This window comes from Sipha flava, unplaced genomic scaffold, assembly GCF_003268045.1.
Source record: "Sipha flava isolate LNK unplaced genomic scaffold, YSA_version1 85_pilon_pilon, whole genome shotgun sequence".
Lineage (NCBI taxonomy): Eukaryota > Metazoa > Arthropoda > Insecta > Hemiptera > Aphididae > Sipha > Sipha flava.
The window spans coordinates 546,820-559,462 of NW_020273627.1; the positions used below are offsets into that span (position 1 = coordinate 546,820).

The following is a 12,643-nucleotide window of genomic DNA, read 5'->3' on the forward strand; positions in this document are numbered from 1 at the left end:
TCGAGCAGTGAACCGCATTGGGACGGGCGGTACAACAATATCGTGATTTACGGCCAATTGGAGCACGTAGTAAAAATGTGTTATTTTATTTTTTTATTGATTTAAAACGAGTTCCGATACTAGTCGATGGTAACATGACTTTGAAAATAAATGGGAAACAATAGCGCACGAATAACCTAAACTTGAGAATTGAAAACGAAAAAATAAACCTACAAAAATTCGATTTTTATGGTATATGTCAAACCATTTGTGGTTCGTTTCTTATTTTTTCTTCTGACTGTTTCACAAATAAAAACTTTTTTTAGAAATACCCACTGTTATATGATATAACAGCCGGTATAGTCTGACAAAATTTGTTGAAAACAAACTAACTGCGGCAGATTACCAAAATGCACACCGATCGGGTTACTGACGAGATATTTATCTAATGTGCCTAAATATGTATAATAAGAGTAGGTATATGATATTAAATAAAATATGCACATGGCGGTCTTATGTGCGTTTAATTTTTTTTTTTAGAAAATCATGAGATTTCTACGGGCTTATTATGCCTTATGACTTAAAGAATACAACAGGCGGTGTTTCAGAAAGAAAGAAAGTATGATTATTTCTTCGTGTACATACAAGTATGTTAAATCGATAACAATATAAAAAATACACACGTGAAATACGTGCTGTGAATTTAAAACATTATTTTCCCCTTAATTTTATAAAACTTCCCGCCCGGATTGTTATATTGTTATGATAATATTACATATGTAACTGCTGTAATTGCATACACGAACGGAAACTTCTATAATATGGATAAATACGTATACGTAGCCAGATGCGTTTTCCTGTGATGCCGAGAACTGTGATTTAAATGATTTCCAAAAAATGAAAAAACACAAAACTTGCATGCATTCAATGCGAATACATGTGGAAGTAATTGTTCCCCAAAACCATCCTTGCAGTAATATACATACAATATGGTATTAACTGAACTATGAATCTATAGCATTTTCTAATTCTTATAAAATCCGAAAAAAAAATAGAAGAATATGCTATGAATTCGTTTTAGTTAACAAAGATTACGAGTTTAAAATTATACGCTGCATATGTTTACATGTTTTTAGAATTTTAATTATATAGTGAATTCCTTAAGTTTTGGTGCTGTATTTACTTATATTCAATTACATTACAATTTATTATGAATTTTCTGTAAACCTCATAATTGAAATGAAATTGTAAGAAAAAAATTTACTGTAATAGAAAAACGGCCGTACTTCCGTTTCAATATTTATAAACGTATTAATTCGTAAATAACCACTAAATAAATACTATCAATTTTCAAAGAAAACAAATTATCGCTCATTATTTTTCATGTTTTTAGAATACGATATTATAGCGTTTTTATTCCAAGTGTCTTAATAAATTAAAACGCGTATTTCGGTAGTTTTTGGCGCTACGAAACCCAAGTATTAAAATATTTCTAAAACTATTCCCCCTGGCCGACGGAAACGGTCGCGTATGAAGTGCACACATGAAAAAAAAATGATTACCGCGCGTAACTTACCAGAACGGGCAGGTGGTCGACGAAGTAGCACATAAACAGTATGGCCACCACGTAGCCGATGCGGACGTCCTGGACGAGCGACACGCGTTTGGCTAGGCACGGAGCCCGGCTGTTGGTTGACGATACGGACACGGAGGCCGCGGTGGACGGCAGGTACCTGGAGCCGTGGCCGCCGCCACCACAACCGTAACGGTAAGGCCTGATAGTGGACGCGGCGTAGCTGTCGCGGTCGCTGGCGGCCATCAGCGTGCCGGAATCGATGAGCCGCTTGGTCTCGTCCAGCCTACGCAGCGTGTCGTCCTCGGCCCTGGGTGCACCACTGAGAAACGTGACCGGCGGCGCACCGCCCGCCGACGGCAACCGGAGCAAGTCGTGCACCAGCCCGGCGCACTCGGCTGCGCCGGCCGCCCGGTAACCGCCAGCCGTGGCCGACGTGGTACACGTGACGGCGGTGCGGTCGCTGCAGTCACTGACGCTATGACGTATGCCACCCCGGCTGCAGCTGGACACCGTGGATATCTCGGACATGCACGACGACAGGTCGGACGACGAGTTGACCAGCAGCGGGTTGGGCCCCTTCCGGTGACCGACGCAGCCGAACGCTGCGGACGCCCCGGCCACCAAGGCCAGGCTGGCGTGCAGCACCAGTGAGAACACGGCGTACCGGCGGTCCGACGGCGGCGAGCACGGGTCTGTCTGCGCGATTAGCGCGGCCGCGCCCACGCACGCGCTCACCACCGACAGGCTGGCCAGGTGGTAGAGCAGCAGCGGCCGGCCGCCGGCCGCCACCGTGCGCTTCTTGCGCCGCAGACCGGCCATCAGCGCCAGCGAGGCCAGCGTACCCGCTTGCATGGTGTGCGCGGCCGTCCACAGCCACTGCACCGCGCTGCACATCGCCGGTTCGTCCGGCCGGAACAGCGACAGCGCCGAGCCCGCGGTGCCGGCCGCCTGTTTGGCGATCGCCTCAGCCAACAGCGCTATGAGCAATGGGTCCGACGGCCGCCACTGGCCACGGCCGAACCACAACACCAGTATCGCCCAACACAACCATACCACCGACAAGGGGCCGCCGATTCCCGTCGTCAACCACACCAAAGCTTCTGAATGCATCATTCATTTTTCTGTAAAAATAACAATAATAATAATAAATTAATCGACGGATAAACATGTGAACTTCAGATTACACACACGCAGTCCCTTCCGAACGCAAAAATTCCACAAAATCATAATAATCACCTCCTACCGAGCGGTACAACAAAGAGATCTAAGGTCTAATAATCTAAAATCTTAAGATATATCGTCTTGATATTGTACCTTCGAGCGAAAGAACCTATTAGCCGTGTGGCTGGAGAGTGGATTCTATTTGGAAGACCTCTGACGAGAATAGATAGCAAGGTGTCTGGACAATGGTCACGTTGGTCACAGTAATAATGAAGGGAAGGCGGGCCAGTAGAATAGAAGACGAAACAGAATGCGACGAGAATGGAAAGGACCCCATTGGTGTCTTAAGCGAGCTGTACGTAAGCCGAAGCAAAGAAAAAAAAATCGCTTCCAAGGCTCGGTACTATAATAATATACTCTATGGTATTTCGTGTCCGTGAGTTGCACAACAATATGATCAATTTGACGGTTCGTTAAGACGTAATAACCCAATCACGGGGATCTGTGTTAGATTTATACGTACAGGAGAGCACTGCTGAATATTTAAGGACTTATTAAACGGTAATTATTGATGTTTGCGCAACCCAGTATCATAATCTGTCGCGCCGAAACAATATTTTACAAACCACTCGACTGCGTGTACAATACATTTATTATGTATAAACTTGCTTTTATTTAACGAGTCGAAATAAATATTAAAATTCGTAATATTACCCGTTGAGGCTATTATATATATTATTTTGTTTTGGAGCTTAGTTCAAAGTATAATCGCATTTAAAATATACACTTAAACATTGTGTCGGCATATTTAAGTGTACATTGCCGTTCGTTTCGAAAGAAAATTAAATAATATTACATTTTCGTGCGCAAACACTCGCGCAGTGAATCCGCAAAATATACGAATTTCCATCGAACTATTTACATACAACAACGTTGTATAATCCTATGCGCAAACTTTATTGTAATTAAAATTACGTTATGAGTATTTTTTTTTTTTTAGCTTTTAAATCTGTTACACACCGACGACCGATGCGCGCGGTCGACACTGCAGAAATGTACACGAAGAAAACGAAAGTGTCTTCGATCCGTATGGTATACAAACAGTTTTGGAATATTGTGGAACGGCGTTTTCGACTGAAAAATCGGCGGCTTAACGAAAATCCAATAAGTCGGGCTAACGGTTACGCAACGTCGAGCCCGTCGGACGAAATTCCGAGCGCACAGAGAAATATTAACCTAACCAGCCCAACAAAATAATAACGACTCTATTATCTGATCTACGAAATTTACGAGCGGATGTGCTTAGCACGCATTATGTGTATCATATTTGTTGCACAACCGAACGTCGAAATCGTCGTAGACCATGCACGTGTTAGGTTAGTTAAGTTATTGAATTCCGTTGTTTTATGTAGTAAACAGGTAGTTCATGAATTACTTATGAAATCATACACAAAAATTATACTTCAACCAATTATTTCACAGAACATCCACAGTTATTTTATACAATTTTAGTTTGATATTTGTTAAAGTATAAAATACATTAAAATTTAAAAATATTTCATAACGTTTTACTTATTTTAAATTTAATTAATTATTTATTTGTACATGCGAACTGTCGTAGAGACAGACGAACCAGCACTGAACGCATGTGACTGTAAGACTAATGCTAAACTTTAAACTCTACCAATTTTTTTGACAATCCTAATGATAATACATGTACAACAATAATTTTATCAAACACAATAAATGTACATGAACACTGCAGTCACCGACAACAAAAACGTCAGTTTTATCTAATTTATTACTACGATGGACAGTAAAATAACGATATTGTACATGTATGAATGTATCAGTTTGACACATTAACCAAGTGATGCCAGGGAATGTATAAATTAACTAGTTAAAGTATAAATTACATTAATTACCTACACGTTTTAGTTATTTCATAAACTAACTGATTCAATACATTAACTGTAACATATATGAATCCACCGCGGACGACCCGTGTGTTCGAAAAAAAGCGATGAATTTCTACGGCAATATATCACTTAGTTTTCGCGATACCTATAGAAATCGCTCTCGACTGTACACATGTTCATATGCGTATGTGTGGGTTGAATTCTCGTAGAACATGCACAACACCGACGATGACGACGACGGTCAACAAATATTCCCTGACCATTTCGCTGATTATTAATACAGAAACTTTCGGATTTCACCGTAGACTTCGTTTTCGGGTTTTTTTTTCGCAAAAATTAATTTCACGAAGTTGTTTCTTCGTATGAAAGTGTCCACCCCGATGGCGTACGATCTCGTTTATTACAAAAATAATATCCTAAGGACTGTGTTCTACACACACTGCACTGGTTTACTATTTTAATAACTTATACTGTCTAGAACGGTTAGTGCGTAATACCAGTTGATTATAATTTCTAATAAACATGAACTCGTAGATAGGCAACAATGATAGCTCTAATTTAACATCCCTTCTTCAACAACTATGCGAAAACGATTCAGTGGTATTGTACGTTTGTATACCTATGGCTTATAAATAAAATAAATTATTATTCACCCATATCTCGTACCTCACCGCAGGCACCACCACAAATCACCGCAATAGTACATGTTTTCTTTTATTGTAAACATTACCTTTAATTTTACTTTATAGCCGAAAAGTCTAAACCCACTTCCGTACAATAAAATGTACGTTTCACGATCATGAAAGTGAATTGAAAAATTAATTTTTTGACCTGTAATCGTCATATTAGCTCATGCATAATTTATGTACCATAATGGTAGCAACAAAGCCTGAACATCTTTTAATTAAAACAAATGAATATCATAAATACGTAATTTAATTGTAATTTGACTTAATTATACAATTTTAATGTTTTGAACGGTAAATTATCCATTTTTTATAATTAAAATTAATTTGTTGTGATATTTAATGAATTTTTAACGTGCTAGCTTAACGTATTACCTAACTTAAATTTAATCATTTCAATTAATGTGGATTTTGAAGTATATGTAAGATGTCAAATAAATATGAAAAGTTTTCTAAAAAATAAAATAAAATAATAGTTAAATACTATTAAATTTTTCACAATTTTTTTATAACTGATGACTATTTAAAATGTATATTCTTACAAAGGCTATGATTTTAATGTGAATTTTACATTTAGTGTATGTAAAAATTGTATTAGATAAACTTTTAATGAATTCAATGTACAATAGTATATTTTGATTGTAAACTTAATACAAATAAAATGCATGAAATAAATATTAAATTATTTTACGTTAATCAATATAGGTATTAGTGATAAATACATATTAGAGTATTAGAAATGTATTTTTTTTTCTAAATTTTTAAAAAAAGTTATTGAAAATAAATGAAAATATAACAATGTTCTAAGCCAAATAATTAATTTTAAATAAAAATTTCACAGAAAAATAATGGATAGGCATTGCATGTCAACGTGCAATTGTTTAATAGAAAAAACAATTTTTCCACTTAAAAACGAATTATTCATAGAAAAATATAAGTCATTCAGATTTTAAATGATGTACATAGTTATTATGTATTATACTATAGCTGAATTCAGCAGTAGAAAATCGTATGTGAATAATCTAACCTAACTCTGATGGGTATAACTTGGCCTACTTCCATACTACTTTAATTTACTTTTAATTTACATCAATTTATGAATTTCAGAAATAACATATAGTTTTGTTAATCTCGTAAACTGATTTAAATTGCACTACATAAAAATGAGAGATTATTTCCAGTTCCAAAAATAATTAAAAACCATCTAAGAAAATAGTTGTCGTCAAGACAACAACGAAAAAGTTAAAAACAGACACCATGATTTATTTGGTTAATTAAATATTTGAAGAAAAAAAATAAAATAATTACATTATATTTCGTTCGCATTTAATTCTAAGTGCAAAGAAATTAGGAACAATTATATCGTTTTAATTGTACAGTGCACAAAAAAAAAAAACACTGTAACGTCGTGTCGTGGTAAATTTTAGTGCTCCAGCTGAAGGTGTTTAATTAGTATTTATATTAGTAATATATACTTACAGTTACATTTGGTCTGCGTTTTTTTTTTCCAAAACAACCAAATGTTTAGTCGAGTCGCATTTGCGTAAGATACCAATACCTAAGCCATTCATTCTTTGAAATTATGACCCGTGAACACGTGGGGCTTATTTGGCTGTCACATGAACGTCGACGAGGAAATAATTATACTTTAAGAAACACACCTTGTCGATTACTATTTGTTTTTTTGTTTTTTTCAAACGGCCAAAAGCATTTTACAACAACATAATCAATTAAACAAAACCCACGGCGGCGATCACATTGTACGCACATGCGCCGAGTGTTGGCAATATTTTTGTATTTTTCCGAAAAAAAAATGTTACCGTCATGGTGAATAATAATTTCTCTTCGGCGACAAGAACAAGACGTTAAGCGTGTATTATACATGCGCATTTTAACTCGCTTTAATACGCAAATATTCCTAGGGTAGACGTATCGTGTACAGCTCTTTACTCTCTCTCTCTCTCTCTCTCTCTCTCTCTCTCTCTTTATTCGCTTTCCAACGGTTTTTCACACAATTAATGCATATTATTACACTGGACACACGCGCTCCCCCAACCGTCTCGTCTGGTTTATACCTTTTCATGTACATACCTATTAAACGGTTAAAGCGTTCCAGAATATTATTATATATATACGCGTTGCCACACACGCACACGTCGCTGACGCCACGTTAAACCGTGGCCACGATGGTTTTCTTTTCAATGCGGATTACACGTGTATTATAATAACGGCTAAAGAAACTCATTAGAAAATACGTCGGACGTGATAGACATTAGATACATGTACAGCCATAGCGACCGTAATAGTTGAATTTTTTGCGTAACCATCTGCGCGCAATCCAACATATATAGATATTATTGTTATTATTATTATTATTAAATATGCCTACTAAAAGCGTTCGAGATACACGTGTACCTTTTTTGTATATGTTATCATCGTATTGCTGTTATTCTTCAAAGTTTTTACAACGTTATACCACCACCAGTGACGTTATTTTGGAGTTACTCGTGCGTTTGCCACAGTTCAGAGCTTAGCTATTCCAAAGTCGAAATATAAACGCGTCTTTTTTAAAGCCATCGACAAGTTGTAAATCAGGAAAATAATACGTGTACTATAAAGTACAAAACATTAAATTTTAAGATCGGTTTGACGTCTCCTCCCCGCGAAAATTCGACAAGAGCATACCCAATAACTGCCGCTCTACGGTAGGAAAAACTGAAATTACATCACCACACGGTGTTGGACATTGCGTGAAAACGAAAACGACGAAGAAAATCGTAAAAAAAAAAAAGAAATCCGTTCGTATTGCTTCTCGCGCCGCGGGTGCAACGTGTTCTACGAAAGCTCATCCGCGACCTTGTGCACCGGATTTCGCCCGAAAACGATTCCGTCGGTATCCGAAGACAATGCGGTTCGCGACGCGTTTCACCGCGTTTTCTAAATCGCACGGGCACTACATAATGCGTATGTAAATGTACGCGTACACGGTCGTGAAAATCGACCAGAACAATACGTCGACTGCGTCCTATAAACCGTCCGCCGGACTCGAGGGGAAGAAGTGAAGGAAAACGTCGTCGCCGTACGCGCGCGTAGAACGTGCGCACCGCTGTTTCCGATCGACGTTCCCACGCCGGCCGACGTTTAATCGGTCCTGGCCGAAAAACAAAAGGTCCCGTGCACAATGCGTACATCCATAGCAATACGCGCGCGAGTGTTACAAGCAGTACTGTTCCGGTCCATTATGATATCGTCCCGGCCCCCGGCAAGGACACAAAATATGTTACATTAACGATCCATAATCATTATTATCGTCTCTATCGGAACGATATGATCTCATTGTTATTATAACGTTGCGCCTGAACACATATCTGTCTGCGACGTACATTCGATCTCATCCGCACCGTAATAATAATACGTGTCTACCAACAACAATAGCCCGACACGCGTTTAAGTGTAATATAAATATGATGTGTAATACAAATGAATGACAATTCAGACACATGCATAATTTATATTTACTGGTGTAGTGCACATAGGATCAATGTTATTTATGTAAATCGTCGATGGTCCCGGATCTACGACTTGTTCGTGCGCAAATGAGATTTTAACGGGTGTAGTACCTAAAGTTGCGCGAATTATCAGTTTAACATTTTAATTATACGGGGGCGCAGCTACATGCAGTGTTATATTGATAAAAAAGAGGTCAAACACGGAACAGTTGCCACGGGCATTAATTTCTTAAGGGCGAATTCGTATTTTTAATATTATCATTATTATTTTTATTCTTAATCATGATTTTAGTATATATATTTTTATGTTAATTTGATTACAAATTTGTACTTAGAAAAAAAATGTATAAATAAAAAATTATCTATGGTTTTAATAATTTCACCGTATATATAAGAAAAAAAGTCAAAAATATCAGAAATAAAATTTGTTTATCAAGTATAAATTGTACTTGAATATTATGTATACATCTAAGAAATTAATTTAATTATCTAGTCGGCATCTAAAGGTCACCAAGAAAGACTGTACCATTACGGTTACTGTCAGTTAACTGTTATATATATTATACTTACTATAGATAACTTCATTCCTATAATTTCTCTAATAGACTTTCGAATGTAAAATTGCGCACATACGACAACAAATATAAAGAAGCCGTACACGGATATGTATACAAAATATGATAGCACAGGTTACATATAAATATGTGTGTATGTGTGTGTGTGTGTGTGTATGTGCGTGTTAGCATGTATCATACATGTATAGAAAGCAAACGACATCGTAATCGGCTTGAATAACACTGATCTAAGGACTTTTTATTATTACCTATACTATGTTTTTTCTTTTTATTATTATGTTATTAATATTTTTCTCTACCTAAAATAATTATTGCTGTTTCCGGCCGAGTCAACTTTTTTTTCGATTACGATTTCGTAACGCAAAGTTCTTCGTAGACAATTTTTTCACACCGGTTTTGGTATTTTCTAAACATGAAACGTTCGGTGAAAAGGTCAAACGATATATCAGTTAACTATATAATATGTAAACACGCGATGCGCAAAATATATCCTTTCCAATAATAAACACACGAGGCGAACAAAAAAAAGTGGTTTTTTTTCTACATAATATAACCTCTGCGCTTCGAAAGTATAATAATATGCATCGTCAAGTTCTCTCTATTTAACTCGTGGCACGAAGTGAACAGAGCTGTTAGCCTCATCATATAAAATATGAGCTCGGTGAGTATGAAATCGTTGTGATTGAAAGGTTTACAAAAGATCAACGCCGTAGCTCGTCAATTAATCAGTCGTATACTGCTACGTATACTGCTACGGGTTAAAAGTTCGAAAAGTGAAAACTCGTGCGGCCGTTGTATCGTTTTTAAGATTTCTTTTCTGAACGTAAATAGGAAACTTTAATTTTACTCAAGCTTAGACATTATGCTATTTTGGTATAGATATTGACAGTAATAGTTAATAACCATTGATTGATAGAATGTTATAATTTTTCAATACATTTCATAAATGATTATATTACATTATAATATAATGATAATAACATAAAAAGCAACAGTAAATTCGGTACAATAAAAATTGACAAAATAATGTGTGTATATAACCAAAACCCATTTATATTTTACTAAGTGCAAGTCTAATTGGAACGACTCGTATATATTTAAAATCTACATGCATTGTACATTACATTTTTATAAACTATTATGATGGTAATATTTTATTGTAACCACTTAGAAAATATTGCCAGGCCATAAAACAGAAATTAAGTCCCAAACAGATTTTATTACACATACATTTCTACATAAAAGGAATATACTTCAAGTTTAACTTTTTGAGTTTTGAATGAATAAAAAAATAAAATGAAATTAATATATTATTTTATTTAAACTAGATGTAATATGTATAATCATAGTGCATGCAATCAAAAATATTCAATTTTTATATTCTATTACTTTTTTTTTTTTAATATTTAATAATAAACTGTTACTTCTTACATTTTATGGTAAGAAACAGAGTAGCTTAAGCCATGGTATTTAATAACATAAATAATTAATTCCAATCTTCAAAATAATTTGTTTTGTTCGAGTTTATTTTAAACGTGTGCAGGAACAACTTTAAAACTTACCATTTAAAAAATATTCAACCTTGAACAAACCACAATTGTGTATATATATACACATCGCATTTCACAAAGTATTAAACATAGTTATACTGATTAAAATCTTGAAATTAAATTACAATTAATAATATTCTAAAAACACTTGTTTAACACATTAAAAAAAAATGAACAAGAACAAACGTGTATACTTATTCGATTTAAACCGATATGAATAACCACAATAGTGTCTTAAATTAGTTTGAAACATTAATTTTTTTCTACAATCAGCGACTTCAGATCTATTCTTAAGATGTTTGATCGAAATCTTTAATGTATTGACGGAGGACAAGATAATATCAATGATCTGTGTGTATAAAACTTGATGATTTCGGCCAAGCGATTGTGATGATCTATATGCATAGAATATACGTTATCCGAGTACCATGTGTGATGACAAAAAAAAATATCGAAAATCTAAATCGTATTTTCCGAAAAAAATTACGCGTAGGTACCCTTCAAAGGACAAACTAAGCGTTTAAATTCTATAGAATAACTGTACCCAAAATATCGGCATAACGATGAAGGAATTCTCGAACACATGCATAATATATATTATTATACTGTTAATTTTTTATTTTTTTATCTAAAGGCAATATCGCCTTGTCGCTTCAACCAATCTTTCCTATTCTCTGCTAGTCCCTTCATTTCTACATTTCATACACATACAAATAATAGGTACATATAATAAACGTAGGCACACGTGTATATACCTACTTCCTACTTGTATTAACACTTGCATAGAACGTCGCGTGCTTCAGTCAAGGTCAACTTCGACCAAAAGGAAAAAAAAATGGAAGATACATAACAACCCACACATATGAATTTATATATATATATATATATGTATATTATGCACGTCTCTATGAGATTATTTTGTTTCTCTCTTCCACGCGAGAAAGCGACCAACGTCGCCGTTATAAATCGGTCGGTCGGTCGGTCGGTCCCATCGATGCATACAGAGCATACAAATATACCTATAGATTACACCTACACGGTGCATGTTGCGTACATATTATTACATTAAAAGCGTGAAAAACACTTTGATACACAATGACCGAATATACGATCGAAAAAGAGCAAAATAAAAAATAAAACATTGGAAACGAGCAGTCGTCGTCGTCGTCGTCACACCGAAATAAACAATTCACTTTCATCTCTTCCGTTGCCGTGTCTCTCGTTCCTTTTGTTCTAGCCATCGATACATAATATATTTGTGGACGCGTGCTTGTGCATACTTATATAGGTATACACCGAGAGTCTCGCCGTGGCCTTGATCGTTTGACTTCGCGCCACTTTCTCCGCTACGCGTGCGCCAAATGTGGGACACACGACAATCGATCGCAAAATTATATTTATTACGACCGCGATCGCGATTTGAAAATATATACGTATACGCGTTGTTACATATATTTTTATTATTTGTGTGTAAATATCATTCGTCCGGGTCGCGATGCGTAACAGACAAGATCGAGGGACCTCGACTGCAGTTTTTGAGCTGAGGTACTTCGAGCAAGTTGCTGCTGCAGATTCAGTCGGACGACGACGCCCGATGAAATTATTGCGAGTTGAACCTAAAACGATTCATGAGACGTTCAATTCGTTAAACAGTAAATCACGAAGACGACTATGATAATTATTCTGCG

At 36.0% G+C, this 12,643-nt stretch overlaps 1 protein-coding gene across 1 annotated transcript in view; it reads right to left on the minus strand.

The window, feature by feature from the left end:
- Positions 1-12,643, minus strand: part of LOC112693339 — a 58,024-nt gene that overhangs the window by 36,362 nt on the left and 9,019 nt on the right. The window contains exon 2 of the mRNA XM_025568340.1: positions 1,556-2,676. Within this exon, the coding sequence (XP_025424125.1) occupies positions 1,556-2,668 (1,113 nt within the window). The 5' untranslated portion in view covers positions 2,669-2,676. The remainder of the gene's footprint in view (positions 1-1,555; positions 2,677-12,643) is intronic.